At 43.6% G+C, this 16,777-nt stretch overlaps 1 protein-coding gene across 1 annotated transcript; it reads right to left on the minus strand.

The window, feature by feature from the left end:
- Positions 1–5,793: 5,793 nt before the first annotated feature.
- On the minus strand, positions 5,794–16,610 carry LOC148183453 (uncharacterized). Its single transcript, XM_088061483.1, has 2 exons — positions 15,726–16,610; positions 5,794–5,889 (listed from the first exon to the last, which is right to left on the minus strand). Exons 1-2 carry the CDS (start codon positions 16,608–16,610, stop codon positions 5,794–5,796), a joined length of 981 nt encoding a protein of 326 aa, XP_087917609.1.
- Positions 16,611–16,777: the final 167 nt, after the last annotated feature.

Below are 16,777 nucleotides of genomic sequence, written 5' to 3' on the forward strand. Positions count from 1 at the left end.
CGAATCAGTCCATGGCAGATGGTGGGGCTGTGCTTCCACCCCTGGGGCAGTCAGTTCCAGGTGTACTGCACTTCCCTCCACGTGAAGGCAAACTGAGGCCTGCATTCTGCTGCCAGGGGAATGGAGAAAAATGCATTGGCAATGTCAATAGTGGCATACCACTTCGCTGCTTTGGACTCCAGCTCGTACTGGAGCTCCAGCATGTCCGGCACAGCAGCACTCAGCGGTGGAGTCACTTCGTTCAATGCACGATAGTACACAGTCAGTCTCCATTCTCCTTCAGATTTACACACAGGCCAGATGGGGCTGTTGAAGGGTGAGTGGGTTTTGCTGACCACTCCTTGGCTCTCCAGCTCTCTGATCATCTTGTGGATGGGGATCACAGCATCTTGAGTTGTTCTATATTGTCGGTGGTGCACCGTCGAGGTGGCAATTGGTATTTGCTGTCCTTTCACCTTCAGAAGTCGTACTGTAGATGGATTCTCGGACAGTCCAGGCAAGGTGTTCAGTTGCTGGACGCCCTCTGTCTCCACAGCTGCTATTCCAAATGCCCACCTGAATCCTTTTGGGTCTTTGAAATACCCACTTCGGAGGTAGTCTATGCCCAAAATGCATGGAGCCTCTGGGCCTGTCACAATAGGGTGCTTCTTCCATTCACTTCCAGTCAGGCTCACGTCTGCTTCCACCAAGGTAAAATCCTGCGATCCCCCTGTCACGCCAGCAATAGAAACAGATTCTGCCCCCACATGTCTTGATGGGATTAGCATGCACTGTGCACCAGTGTCAACCAAGGCCTCATATCTTTGTGGTTCTGATGTGCCAGGCCAACGAATCCACACAGTCCAAAAAACACGGTTTTCCCTAGCCTCTACCTGGCTAGAGGCAGGGCCCCTCTAAGCCTACCTGGCTAGAGGCAGGGCCCCTCTAAGCCTGGTTATCCTTCTTTCCTTTGGTATATGTCTTGGATGTTCCTTCAAGGGGATCGGACATGTCATCATCATCATACCTGGCAGTTTGGCTACGGGCAACTGGAGCTGCTTCCCTTTTGGTGGAACTTCCTTTGTGACTCTTCTCCTCCTTCAGTTCACGCACCCGTTGTGCCAGAGCTGCAGTAGATTTCCCATCCCATCTCCTCATGTTTTCTTCGCAATCACGCAGGAAGAACCACAGCTCAGCTCGTGGGGTATACCTTCTCTCCCGATCTGGGGAACGCCTGCGTTGAGTGCCAGGACCTCTGATCTGTACTGCTGAGATTTGGAGAAGGTCCTCTTTAATCTCATCTCTAAGTTTCTTGTGATTCTTCTCTATCTTATCTTCTAATTTCTGCAGACGTGTTTCCACAGCTGCGATTCTTGCATGTGTGGGGCCATGCACGGCATCTGCATATGCTCGAAGTTTCTTCGCCATATCCAGCACAGTCTCCTCCCTTTCATCCCGTTTCATCATTGCTAACGCAGATGCATATTCTTGTGGCCCAAGTCGTACCAATTTTCGCTACATCACGGATGTACATGGCACCAAGTCTGGATTCTTAGTTGGTATGTCATCTGAAAAAACAATCTCTGCCACTGCCATTTCTCTCAGGCATTGGATCCCTTGTTCGATGGTTTTCCATTGTGTTTGCTGCATGTAGAGGTCATCTACACACAGATATCTTTGGGCTACACTTTCAAGGACCCGTGCCCAGAGAATGCGAGGGTTAGCCCCCCTCATCATCTCCTGGTCGATAACTGGATCATGTGACAGGGATTCCAGATGCCTCGCTTCAGTGCCATCTAGAACTGTAGCTTCACCTGCGGCGTCCCACAGATGGACTAACCAACTAATTATAGATTCATCAGGTCGTCGAGTGTAGTCCTTCCTCAGGCCACGAAGATCTTTCAGGGAAAAGGACTCAATATTAACCTCTGATCTTGTGCCAGTTGCTTTGACTCTTGGTTTTATGTCAGGAGGCGTTGAGGGTCCTTCTCCTGCATCATCATCATCATCCACTGGTCGATCGGTTTTGTCTGTGCACTTTCCACTTCTTGTGCTAGTAGCAACAGCCATTGGTTGAGGCTTGCTGTCTGGTTTAGCTACCAGCTTTGTAACTGGGAGGTTGGCTGCAGCCTGAGTAATTGGGGTAGCTGTTGATTTATCTCCCTGTCCCCTTTCTCCTGTTTGCTGGCCTACAGTATCCAGCAATGTGCGATAAGCATATGCCAGGGCCCAGCTTACTGCAATGATCTTTTTTTCTTTGGAATTATCCTGACACTTCTCTTTCAGGTATTTCCCCACCTCAGCTGGATTCAGAATTTGCTCATGTGGAAAGTCCCAACCTACAGGGTGTAAGAGACGGTCCGAAGATTCCCTCATCTGTCTCACAACCGTCTCAAGGACAGAGACTGAGACCCTGAATATCACAAGGGACTTGGTTTGGGGGTTTGGGCCTAGCTGAGATGGATGTTTGCTAAGTGATTGTTTGCAGGTGGTTGCACGGTACACTGCTCTCGTTCCTGCTGGTGAGCAGAGGCTTGGTAACCTGCGCAACGGGTTTTCCACGACTCATGGCTCTCATTCCTGCTGGTGAGCAGAGGCTTGTGCGTGGTACCCTGTGCAATGGGTTTTCCACAACACCTTGCCCTCGTTCCTGCTGGTGAGCAAAGACTTGCAAGACATGGTTTGCTCTGTACCCTACACCTGCCCCCCTGCAATGGAGTTCATCACAGTGATCATCAGTCTCATCTGGTTTTGGCCCTGTGCCCCTCGCTTTGTAAAAGACTATAAAATTACACCCCAAATTTACCCTCCTTTGAGATCTCCCCAACGGACAGAAGACTCTGAAGACTCTGTGTTGTTGGACGGCTGAGTGGACTTCGACGTTGGTAGCTATAATCCCCTTAGTCTCTTTTTCTTATGCTTTGCTTTCTCCTCTTTTCTCTCTATCGCATATTAGTGCTGATGAGCACTCAATAAAGTGTGTTTTGCTGTTTAAGTCCTTGGTTTGCTGATAATCTTTTGTACTCTAAGACCGACTAAAAGAACCACATCACGAATCCCACCTTGTGGATCGTGACACAGGGTCAGAAAATTCCTTCAGGATTTGGCCCATATCCTCCCATTCTCCACCCCACTCAGGATTTTCCATGCTTGGTTCAGGGGTCTCATCAGTCCCTCTAGAAATCTCAGCCCTCATTCTAGAGAGGCTGAAGACTGTATAGAGGAAACTTACCAGATTAAATGCCAGAAAGATGGTCTCTTTAACATTCAGGGGAAACTGAACACTCTCTAATAGTGATGTAACCGATTCAGAGGAGAAGAAGGAAAGGAAAGGTTGAAAAGCCTCATCCCCTGCTCCTCCTCTAACAAACTGGGTGCATAACCATACCCATGAATCCTTTATATTTGGAACAGACTCCAGCACCTGAGTAAACTTCTTGGAAATCATAATCACTAGGCCCAGCCCAATAGCTATTCTAATTCGTGCCCCTCTACTGTAAAAGCTATGTGTTAGGGACAATACCGGGGCTAGTTGTGGATAAGAAAATAAACCAAGGGACCATAAAGGTATTAAAACCTCAAAAAAGCCTAGCAACCAGAAACACATGAAGGCCTGCACCCCAAAAGACATTATTAGTTCAAGAAGCATGGCTGGATGGCTAGGGACTGCTTTATCTTATCCCAATACAAAGTAATTGCCACTTCAATACAATCAGTACAGGGTTTTTCCACTCTCTCGTGCCCCACGTTGGGCGCCAATGAATGTATTTGTCCTGGTTTAGGGCAAATTTGGGAGAAAACCTCCAATGGGGCCCCCCCCCGGGAAGCAAACCCACGTGGCCCTTTTCTCCCACCCCCCAACCGGTTCGGGAAGAGATTTCTCTGAGAGAAGTGGAAAAAACCTGTTTATTTCACAGGCACAGCACTACCCAGCACAAGAATGAACGATATCAAATTACAAAACCTCTCGCCCTTCAGAAGAGATGACAAACTTCAGAGGGTCTCTTTCCTGTGGGTGTTTGCTATGTTATCAGTCCCTCTGGCGCTGGAAAATGCCGCTGCCCAGGCTGGGCTCCCAGTAGTCCATGGGTGCAAACTCCCGATGCTCCCCCCGAGTCCCCAGTCCAGAGCAGGTTCGATTCGTTTCAGAAAAGGGAAAGAAAACGGTCCAGGAAGACCTCTCTGCTCCGGCTAGTTGGAAAGCCAAGGCGATCTGTCTCTTGTTGTCTGTCTGTGCTGTAGTCAAAACTCCCGATGTGGGGGGAGCAAGTACAGTCTCTGATAACAGACTCGGTGCTTCTTTTCCACTCACTTTTACTCTTAGATGAAATTTTAAGAATACAAAACTTGTGTCTGGGTTAGGTGGACGAATGGGGATACAATTTAACATCATAATCAACCCAGGACACCATATTATACCACGACCACAAAAGTCTGGGTCTCTAACATCATCACACTGTAATTCATTCAGGTGTCGCTTTTACCGTTTGATGTTTTTTATTTTACCAGCTATAGTCAGCAATTGATGTAAGTTTGGATGGAACAAAGTCAGTTTCCCAAGGTAACAGAGTCCTCTGTGTGGACTAGCAGGAATTCCATTCCATGCTCTATCTCCACAGATTAAGAATATTGAACTAGGTAATTGCCTTGGTGATCGTCCTGTGAGATTGCACTGCGAATAAAAAGCTTTACTTTCGGTGTTAGTAATGAGATAAACTATAGGGTTAACTGTGGCCCAGCGTTGCATTACTTTGTTGGAGTGGCTTTTTGTCGGGGGCTTAAACATCATCCATCCACCTGAGGTATTGGTGGAACCTAACAAATCCAATTCTTCTGGAGGCCTTATGGTAACACTGAGAACTTTGATAATTTTTGCTTGCCAGCAGGCTTCAAGTTGTCTTGACGTGAAGCCAACAGTGCAATTACACACTTATAACATTGCCAATTGATTCAGTCAAGTTTCATTGCTAACGAAACTTTTAAATGCTGAAGAATCCCATTCAGGGACTCCTATGAGACAGGTGCGAAAAGGATCTCCAGGTGTGTCTAGCCTTAGACACATTGATTTTTGGCCTGTCAAGTGTGCCAGAGTGACCAATATGTTCTGTCACTTTTGGATGTTAATTAGCAGACAGTTGGTCGGGACTATACACAACACAATTACTATGAGCAGTTTGTTCCACACAAATGACACCATGCTTTCAGAATCACGGCTAGGTTTTAAAGTTAAATGAACTTTCAAATATGCTCACTTTAACTCTCAAAGGGGGAATAGTGTTGGCGCTGAAGATGAATAGATCACATGGACACAGCTCGAGGTGTGATGAAAGGAAGAGAGAGTTTATTTTTCCTCCCAGGATTTATAGGCTTCTGACCACGGCCAGGGATTGGATGGTCAGGATAACACTTTCTCACTGCACTGGCCATGAGAGATGCCCATCACAAGACGTGTAACAGAAAGAATGTACACATATCTATGTTTACAGTTACTGTCCTGGGAAAGTCTTTAGAAAACCATGTCAGCAAGCTCAGAAGCTGAGTTTCCAGGGCGACAGAATACTTATACTTTATACTAATGTGTTTACTAAACTTATCAATAACCTACAAATAACAATTATCACACAAGCTAAATTCTATCTTAAACTATTTTCTAACTACTTTTAACACACGTGCTCTGGTATTCATGCAATCTAAGCATGAAAGCAATTTACTTAAAGGGTAAAAATACAATTACAATTTGCTTTTATATACAGATGGAGTCTCTATACTCTTTTAGATCTTCACAAACTGACTATGATTTAACGCGATTCAGTCTTAGAACATCCGCCGCTCTTGTGATGTCAGCCGGCAGTCGATCAGTGACTGATTGAAGGCATCAATATTCAGCTTGTTCTTCACATCCTTCCAAATCTTAAAACAGAGAATAACTGAAAAAAAATTGGTAAAGACACAACATCATGATAACAACATAAAATTTCTGCTGGCAAACTGTCTGTGTAATTTTCAGACACAACTGTGTCCTGACAGGTCCACTTCTGATCTTGTTTGGAGTACCAAGGTTCTGTGGTGACTTCTCCGTTCACTGTATCTCATGTTTTCAGAGGCAGACAGTCTGGTCAGATGAACAGGTGACCTTTTTGAACCTGTAAACAAAACACAGGCACTTCTCCACTTGAAGTGAATGAATCATTTTGTCTTAGCTGTGGTACACCCAATTTTAAATTCATCTCATATGATCATTCTAAATTTTTGATATAAATATTTCATTGTTGTGGTCCATATTTCTAATGCACATATTACACTAATCAAATGTTTCTAGGGCATCAATTCCCCCCATTTTTTAAAAAAAAATAAAATGAGACATACTTCTGTTATACACATCAACACAAAACCATACACACAATGAATAAAACACTTAGCTAAAAATCAATCAAATAATAAACATTATCAATAATATATGAGATATAAAATTACCATTAACCACTAAAACACTGCACCAGCATCTCATAGTCTGCAAACAAACAGAAAAAATCAGTGAAGGATTGGATAACCACCTCCGGAAATGATTCTCCAAGCCCACTTCAAAATTGATCCAGCTGTCATATTAATAGGGTCAAATTGCTGAGTCAAAAAGTGACTCAAATACTGATTTGGTGAAAAAAAACATCTGGATCTGTTGGCAAACATTCTGTCCTGGTAAAGTCAAGGCTTGGCTAGGGCCTTAGGCTTTAAACTGGAAAGATGCCTCTTAACTCATTTTCAAAACAAGGTTCTCAATAGTAGCAGCTATGAGATGCTTAAAGCACAGCAAGCTGTTAAAATGCATTTGTACAAAGCAAATGATCAGAAGCCTTAGGTAACAGACCAATTAAACCATTCAGCTGTTGTTTCAATCTGAAGCCTCTCCCATGGCAGCTGACCCTCAGCAATGGTACATTTTCTTGGAATTCTGGAAACACTCTATTCACAAGCAGGTTCATCAGTGTTCTATCATAGCTATTTCAGTTGTAGTCATCTTCATCTCTCTAGGAAAATAACTACCCTTTAACATTGTTTAATTCTATTAACACTTAATCTATATCAAATAAAAGCATAACTTAATCTTACTTTATTATTATATGGATGCTAAATCTGAACCAGAGTGCCTGTACAAATTACAGGCCGCATAGTTCCTCAGGCTTGCCTGAGAAGGTAGTCTGGGAAAAACATTAGAAGGAATTAAAACAATCCTCAGGGACACAAAACAGCCTTGCAGGTGTTGTTTTCTATTCCTTGTTTTCCTTGCAAGAGAAAGTCAGGGGGGTGGTGAGCCCCACTGACCAATGATGGTGTTGTAGCAGTTTACTAACCAATAAGAGTTTCCTTTCTGTACTTTCCATGTATCTGTCTATAAAACAGGCCTGGAGCAATAAACTAAGGAATTCTTCTGTTCTGACTCCCTTGAGAGTCTGTGTCGTTCTTTTCGCCGTTCCTAATTAGAACGACATTATTATAAAAAGGCAACTGAAATTTTGGCATATACTTTTTAAACACAATATAACAGTAACATGGATTCACTATAAAGATTATAAAAATGTAACAACTGCATCACAATTCTATGTCATCTGGCTTTGAGAATAACTCACAATAACTGCAAATGTTACTAAAAATTCTTATTCATAACAAGAATTTGCCTAGTATATGCTTAAATTGGTTAGGATTTTAAAGTTCAATTTTACTAGAGAAAAACCACAACAACAAAGGTTTGGCAAGTTGCCACTCATCTTTTGTAGCACTTTTCAAAAACATCAAGTCTAATTCTTAATTAAAATCTGAAGTCCAAACTGGTATATATATGCTGTTATACATTTTTTTATATAAAAAAATCACATTGAAATTATCTTATTAAAATTGTGGAAAAAACAAACAAATGGGTAACATATGCTTAACTTTGTCTTGCACAGTGAAATCCTCCTAGCTAATTATTTTTTAAACCATATATCTCTTTTGTAGATTACATTAATTGGAAGGTTTTTTACTTGCAACTGTAAGTCATTCAATATTTTAACATTAGGTTTTAAAACTAATTATTGCAAGGTAACTTTTACTTCTGTTAATATTCACCTTAAACACTTTTTTAAAAAGGGGCTTTTTGAACATTCAAAGAATCACAATAATTTCTCTAGTAAAACTCTAAAAACATGCAACTGCATAAACTCATTGTCCTGGGGTGACTTTATGATACTGGTATCCCCAATCGTCTGGTTTATGTCATATATTAAGTTCTGCACCTTTAAGACTGGCTTTGAGAGCAAGAGAGGGAGAAGAAGCGCGCAGTTTGTGTTAAGGAAAAACATCACTGCCCCACATCTCGCTGGCGGGACTGTGGTGTCTGCAGCACGGACAGACAGCGGGACAGAGCTTCTCTCTGGCTTTTAGTTAGTTCTAGCTAGCTGAGGCAGAGGAGTTCCCTGGACCTTTGTTTGTTTTTTTTTCCCAATTTTCTTGGATCTGTGCAAGCCTGCTCTGGACTGAACACCCAGCCAAACCCCGGGAGCTCACGGCTGTGGCCCACTGGGGCCTGGGCCTCGGCACTTTCCAGCGCCAGAGGGACTGATAAGAACCTGAGCGAGCCGAGCTACACCACATGAAAAGGACTTTTTTTTCTTCCTAGATTTGCCATCCCATCGAACAGCAAGAGGTTTTATTATTTAATATTACTCAATTTCTGTTAAATAAACAGCTTTTTCCACTTCTCTCCAAGGAATTTTTTTTTTTTTTCTTTTCCCGGACCAGTTGGTGGGGAAGAGCATTTCCCTGGGGAAATTCCCATTTTGAGTTTTCCTTCCTAATTTGCCCTAAACTAAGACACTCATACTTACTTAAAACACAAAATTAACTCTAAAAGGGTATATAAAAACATTAAAAAAACTCAATGAATCATGACTTCTTAACAAACTGGGTACTATCCCGGTGCTTTTTCTTAGAGAGGGAGTGGGGGTGTGAACTGCCTGCTCTGCTGCTGCTGCTGCTGTTCTGCTGCTATCTCTAAAAGGTTTGAGTGCAGTCTCCATCATCCCCCACATACTCTCACAGAAGGGAAAAACTGAGAGAAAAAAAACCTCACAAAGTTAACTTCAACAAATGCAGCTCTTTCCCTCAGTATTTCTCTCCTTGTTCACAGATAGAGGAAAAGGGGCATGATTTTACAAAAGCAGGCAATGTTACATGAAAAGCCTCTCAGGGCCAGGTTGTAACAATGGTGATCATTGCAACTTATTAACCTTTAATTACAGTGATGAATTTCGAACTAGATACCATATAGTTAGTGATTTTTTGGCTATTTTGTCTCTCTTTGAAGCTGTCTGAGCCACCTGTTTCTGCTCAACTGCTACTGTAATTGGTGATATTTGTCCAGCGTGGCCTTGGAGCTTTTTCTGCAGTGCCTTTGCCCTGGGGGTGCCTTTGTTCTCTGCGCAGACTTCAGTGCTCCCCCATGTCCCCCTGGTTCGGGTGGAAACCATTTTAAATCTGGCTTCTCTTCTTCCAGGGTAGTAAAGTTGGAACTTAAGTAAGATTGTAGTGTTAAAAGTGTCTCCAAAAGTGGAGCAAATAGTTCAGGATGTATCACATCCTGCCGTTGCTGAACAGATTCTGTTCGTTGTTTCAGCATTTGCTGTGGAATTTCTTTCTCATTATTTTCTTCTCTCTGACTCTCCCTCCCTCTGTCCAAGGGCGGCATAGACAGGAATGCTCGCCCAGCAATGGGAGGTAAAGATGGCTGCTGCTGGCTGAGCCTGAGCATATCTCACTTTCCTGTTTTTTAAGGTATTAATTACAATCTGCCAAGTTGGACTGAGAGACAGTGTCCTTGCATTTCCCTGTAATCGTTCTCTTCCACAACAAATCTCCTATGTCTTTCCATTCTTCCAGGTGCCCACGCCTATTATCTCTAGCCCATAAAACGAGCTTGTCCAGGTCTTCTCCCCTGCCTGCTTCACTTCGTTTAACGAGAATACTCAGAAGCAGTTTTTTTCACTGCCGCAAACTGAACTTCCATGCCAGCAGCCCAAGGTGGGGGGAGGGTCATGACCCCTCCTTAACTCCTCTGCCTTTGGTCTCCCCCAGTGGCCTGCCTCCTTTTTCCGCATCTCACCATGCCACGTCTCACCGCATGCAGGCCCCCTCCCCGATACTGATCCACGTCCTCGTCTTCCCGCTCCCGGATCCGCTCCCCCAGCTCCACCACCAAATCCTCTCAGCCCGCAAGAGGTTCCTCTTTGGAACGCCAAGTATTGAGAGAACGCCAGACTATTCACGACTTTTCACAGAAGTATAGTGAATGCTGTTTATTTCTATCTTTAGCACACCTTTTATAGGGTTCAACAAGGTCTGTGGGCTAAAGCAAGTTAACATTGGCCAATGCATATTGATTTACATTCTTTCTCCTGTACACAAGGATATTGTTTTTCTTTCATTCTCTCTGCTTCAGGAGAGTTTCAAGGACTTTAGCCTTTAATATCGTCGCTTATACCAAAGTCTGGCTTGTGCAGACAGGCTTTTGCTAAATTATCATGCCCACCTTCTGTTAAAAGATTTTCTACAATGCTCATAGTCATGTGATTTAGTTTTAGGTATTCTTGTGAGGAGCAGGGAGTTGGACTTGATGAGCTTTATGGGTCCCTTTCAACTTGAAATATTTCATTATTGTATTCTAATGTAAATTACTGTTCTTTGGTCAGAATGAAGCAGAAAACAGAAGGATGTGCTGGGGTAATGGGAAGTAGTCATCCATATTTTAGTAGTTTCCCTTTGTTTTAGATGACTTCTGAAAACATATTTTCCTACTGCCTGGAGGTTCAAATATCTTTTAATTGCTAATACCAAAGGACTTTTATTTTGGAGCGACAATCTAAAACCAGTAAATGATTTGGAGTTTCTTGTAATAATTAATAAAAAAATATAGATTTCCCAGCCTGTGGAAAAAAACAAGTAGTTTATTAAGAGAAGACCACAGCTGTAATAAGGAGAAAAGTTGGGGAGGAAAGAGAGAGAACCTCCGTCTGAAAGTTGCAGCTTATGAAGAATATTCGGCAGCTTGCCATCCAATATACAGCTTCATGAAACAGAGGAAGAGACAACACTCTTAAACCTACAGTTTATCCTAGTGAAGGTTTAACAAGGAAAAGGGAAGCACACATGGACCATTAAATAGCAAAATGAATGGGCTCATGAGTTTTAAAGACTGTTTTCTATATTCTATATTCTTTTCAATAATTAATCACCTTTAATAAATATATCTATGAAGACAATAACTCATCATGGAATTAAAAGAAGTTCTTATGTACTTCTACATTCCGTTTGTATTGGTTTTGCATGTCCAAGCTTTGGTAGCAGGGGAACTACAGGGGACTTCTGCGAGAAGCTGCTAGAAGCTTCCTCCATGTCTGGCAGAGCCAAACCCTGGTGGCTCCAGACAGATGTGCCACTGGCCAAGGCTGGGCCAATTAGCCATTAGCAGTTAGGGCCAATGGTGGTAATGCCTCTGTGATAACAGATTTAAGAAGAAGATAAAAGATGTTATTGTGCAGTTGTAATTGGGGCCAGAAGAGAGTGGGATGAGAATATGTGAGGCAAACAACTATACAGACATCAAGGTCAGTGGAGAAGGAGGGGGGGAGATGCTCCAGGTGCTGGAGTTGGGATTCCTCTGCAGCCTGTGGTGAAGCAGGCTGTCTCCCTGCAGCCCATGGAAGTCCATGGGGATGCAGAGATTTACCTGCAGCCCATGGAGGAGACCCATGCTAAAGCAGGTGGATGCCTGAGAAAAGTCTGTGACCCAGTGTGAGGCCTGTGGAAGAGAAGCCCTTGCAGGAACAGCCTGTCCCTGAAGGACTGCACCCTGTGGAAGAGTGACCCATACTGCAGCAGTTTGAGGAGGACTGTTGCCCATGGGATGGACTCACATTGCAGCAGTTTGCAGAGGGATGTTTCTCATGGGATGGACTTATGTTGAAGAAGTTCACAGAGAACTGTCTCCTGTGAGGGACCCCATGATGCAACAGCAGAACTACTCCTCTCCCTGAGCAGCAGGAAAAAACACGGATGATGAATAGACCATAACCCCCATTCCCTGTCTCCCTGAGTCATTGGTGGGAGGAGGTAGAACTGGGAAAGAAGGAGGGATGGTAGGGGGGAAGGTGTTTTTAAGGAGGGTTTTTTGTTCTTACTACTCTGGTCTGATTTTGTTAGTAATAAACTCAATACATATCTCTAATTAGAGCCAGTTTTGCCTGTGATGGTATTTGATGAGCAATGTCTCCTGGTCCTTATCTCAACCCATGAACCCTTCCTTAAATTTTCTCTCCTCTGTCCAGCTGCAGAAGGGAGTGAGTGAGTGGCTTTGGTGGGTGCCTGGCATCTAGCCAGTGTCAACCCACTACACCTCAAATTCCTCATGTCCTTGTTCAGTGCTGTTGAGAGTTGATGCTGGCCAAATGCCAGGCACCCACAAAGGCAATTCACTGACTCTCCCCTGCTTCAGCTGGACAGAGGAGAGGAAAATTTTGCAGAGGGTTCATGAGTTGAGATGATGACCCAGAGAAAACACTCCAAGGGCAAAACAGGCTCAATTTACAGATACAAAGCGAATTTATTACTAACAAAATCAGAGGAGGATAATGAGCAGTAAAATAAGCCTTTAAAAACACCTTTTCTTCCCCCAACCCCTCCTTCCTTCCCACCAAGAGTGCACGGAGAAGAGGGAATGTGGGGGTTTGGGTCAGTTTCTCACCCAAGGTTTTCTTCTGCTGCTTCAGGGAGAGAAGTTGTTCCCCTGTGAGACCGTGGGGTCCCTTCCCACAGGAGACAGTTCTCTGTGAACCTCTCTGATGTGGTTCCAATCTCACGAGCAGCAGTCCTCCCAAAACTGCTGCAGCATGGGTCACTTTTTCATGTGGTGAAGTCATCCAAGGACAGGCTGTTCCAGCTTAGAAGCAGGAGCTTCCTCTTTCCACCAAGTCTCCCACCTGATCACAGCCATTGAGCCATTCTTTTTTCACCAAAATGCTGCTGCATTGATTTGATATTTTGTCATTACTAAAGCCCAAACCTCAGGAACTATTGCTGTTTGTCCTGATTGCCAAAGGTGTTCTTTTCCCTCTGTTGCAGGAGGTGTTAATCCCAGAGGGCTTCAAAGCCTTCAAGTCTAGCAGTCAGATGTTACCCATTTTTCTGAATTTGGCCATTTAAAATACATTCATTCCTCTAAGGATACCTTTTCTGGTGCTCTTTTTGTATCAGCCCATTCAGGGGAAACAGCTAAATGTCTGTATGTCTGTAGACACTTCACTGCTGCTTTTGCAACTCTTGGTATACCATCTGAAGTAAAGACAGACAATGGCCCAGCTTATACTTCTTGTCAAGTTGTTACCTTTTTAGCCTTATGGGGAATTATGCACAAAACAGGTATTCCTCATTCCTCAACAGGCCAGTCTATCATTGAACAGACTCATGGCTCCCTCAAGCGTCTCTAAGTACAACAGAAAGGGGGGGTCAGAGATGGCACCCCTGCGAAGAGACTACAGAAAGCCCTTTACGTTTTCAACTTTTTAAATTGTTCCTTGATGGACCCCAATCCACTGATTGTTTGACATTTTAATTGTAATTCACAATTGCAACAAAAAGAAAAGTCCCCTGTTTTAGTAAAGGATCCTGTATCTAGTAAGATATTGGGGCCTTATCCTTTGGTCACCTGGGGCAGAGTTTTTGCTTGTGTCTCCACAGAGAATGGTCTCAAGTGGATTCCAGCAAAGAATGTGAAACCGTTTTGAGAACCTTTGACTTCATAACCTGAAGATTCACCTTTAACACCAACATCAGCGGAGAACCCTTGTGAACCGGACCTCACTATAGATGTACAAAACACTCGCTCGCGGTGAGAGACTTCTCCAGGGTCAAGCTGTTCAGGTATAAGCAATTTATTATATGGGTAGAGGGAGGAAGAGACCTGTTTCCACTGCCAGCCATGGTGTACATGCGGTCGGGGGGGAGAGAGAGTGGAGAGGGGAGACAGACAGTTTAAGAGCTAAGGAAGAGAGCTTAAGAGATGTTATGAATGCACTCAAGAGAGTGATATGATTCAATTAAAGAAAATTTTATTAATTATAGCAAGCAAGCAATAAGCAAAAATCAGCGCTGGGCGACAGGGGAGTCTCCGCTCCGCCAACTGTCGCACTTCCAATTTCCGTGTTCCCCCTTTTAAGTGGTACGGCTTCCGGGTTACGTGTCCTTTCTCGGGTGTCTCTGCGCATGTGTCTCCAGTTGCTAGGGGGTCTTTTTCTGCCTTCTGGTGGTCGCGGGATGAAGATCAAGAGTCTTCCTCAGTCCTATCCTTTTGACCTTCCTTCGCTGTTTCCTTTTAAGGTTTATCTTGGTAACTTTCTGGAATTCAAGAAAGCTCGCAAGGCTGTAAATGATTATACAAGCGTCAGCAGCCTTCAACCTCATCCTGATTTCGCAGGGCACAGTTTTGCAAAGCATCGTATCTATATGTTTAGGCGAACAAAAGGGTCTCTATTTATCACAATCCCCCCTCTTTCTATTCCTTACTTTTGTTTAAATCTTTGTAGTTCCCTTTTACTTAACTCTAAATAATCTTCTGTTTCTTCCCCATTTAAGGTTTCATATTTAGCTCGTATTAACATAAGATGAGCTGCTTCTAACCTGTTTTTCACGATGCTAATGATTTTGTTGAAAATGCAAGGGCCGAAAGTAAGTCCCACGATTAGTAAAATTAGCGGCCCCGCTATGGTGGATAGCAGAGTTGTTAACCAGGGAGAATAGTTAAACCAGGATTCGTACCAACTTTGTTGCATTTCTTGTTCTTTTTTTCTCTTTTCCAGTCCTTCCCGTAATTTGGCCATGGTTTCTCTTACTACCCCACTTTTGTTTACATATGCACAGCATTCTTCTCTGAGTGCAGCACATAGGCCCCCTTGCTGTAAAAATAATAGATTTAATCCCCTTCTATTTTGCAAGGCCACTTCAGCCAGCGAGTCTAGGGAGTCTGTGAGGTCTTTTATAGATTTATCAATTCTTCTTAAATCTTCATCTACTGAAATTCTAAGTTCTCTGAACCCCTGGTGCTGATTCGCTAAGGACGCTACACCTGTTCCTAATCCAGCTCCTCCTATGCCTAGCAATACGGCTACTGTTAGTGCCGTGAGGGGTTCTCGCTTTACCAAATGATGCTCTGGTTTTTGGTATTGTGTGTACACATACTCTTCAGAATGGTAGATAATCCAGGGAACTATTATAACCTGTATGCAAAATTCGTGGGTTTCATTAAAGGTTGTTATGGAAACACATGGGGTTACCCCTAAAGTGTTACACACCCATTTAGTATTAGCTGCTGGAATCAGCCACTGAGCCGGCTCGCTAGGGTCATTAATCTGCATTTTTGTTTGACATAAATGATTCTTATCCGGGGGTACATTTCCCACACATTTTCCTTTTCCAGTGACTCGAGATAACGTTATTCCTGGGGTGTCTTCCCTTCCCTTTTTCCATAGGCAGGCAGCGGGATTGGTGCCGTTTATTCTTTTCGGTTTTGCTATGGAGCCTATGGCCTCATAAAAGGGTGGGTTAACGTTATAGCATAACCAACATTCCCTAGTTAAATTTGGGTATGTATTATTTAACACTCTAAAGGTAGCTTGCAAAATTTTCCAAAGAGCCCAGTTTCCATATTCTTGGGGTGTCCTTACTGTGGTTGATACTTGGGACTCGTTGCTATTTTCTAGTTCTTCTGAATGGCTATCCTGATCCCTTACTTTGGGGTCTACTGCTCCCCACACCACTGGATTTGGTCCAACAGATCTTGGATCATAGGGAACCATCTCCTTCTTTATAAGAATGTGCCCTCCCCGATCCTTTCCGGGTTCCCATATCCTGATACCCCAGGTTCGTCCCAATAACCATCCAGGGTCTTGGGGTTGTGTGACATTGATGTAGTTAAACTTACAATTCCCACTATATATTATTACTCCCGAGGGATCTGTCCAGGGCTTTATACATCCGTGTGGACCCCTTTCAACCTTTAGATACTTATCTGGATTCTGTACTTTCCACCCCACGGAAATTGTCTCACAGCCCCAATATCCACAGTAAAATTCGCCAGGGTAATTACAATACCCTCTGCCCAGATTAGAAGCTGGGCACATATATAGCACACTATACGGGCTAGCACCCCTCCTATCAAGGAGAGAGTCCAGTGTAACTTGAAAGCTGGGAGCTTCAGAGGTGATCTGTGATTGGATAACAGCCTGGTCTTCCCATCGGATTAAAGACCAATTGAAGGGTTCGTGAGTCTTGCTTGTGCAAGTGTTAAATGTGCTAATTAAGATTATAAATGTTACTGACTTCTTTAATGAGCATTGGCTTCCCCCGCTATAATAGAGGCTTTTCTTTTGTAAATTGTCAATTTGGATTCCCCGGAAATTACTTTGCTGGGTTGTCTCATTCTCACTCTTGTGGCATTTCCAGGACCATGACCTTTTGGTCCCATGTATATCGGAGTGCTTTCCTCCACGGTTTATTACTCCTCTGCCTCTCCCGTCGACCCGGTTGCTGTGGGACACGGGGTGTACCATCTTCTCGGCAGCAAGAGTACTCTTCAGGAGGGGAATTACTCCTTCTCTTATTGATTCTTTGTATGTATTTTTCCCAACTTTTATGCTTTACTAAAGGGGTATTGCACCCCAATTCTTGGAGCCACCGTCTGCACAACCCAGCTACTATATTTGCCACAAAAGGCGCA

Source organism: Pseudopodoces humilis, chromosome 12 (genome assembly GCF_049639895.1).
Source record: "Pseudopodoces humilis isolate 2021_Gansu_Grassland_sample_001 chromosome 12, ASM4963989v1, whole genome shotgun sequence".
In the NCBI taxonomy this organism is placed as follows: Eukaryota; Metazoa; Chordata; class Aves; order Passeriformes; family Paridae; genus Pseudopodoces; species Pseudopodoces humilis.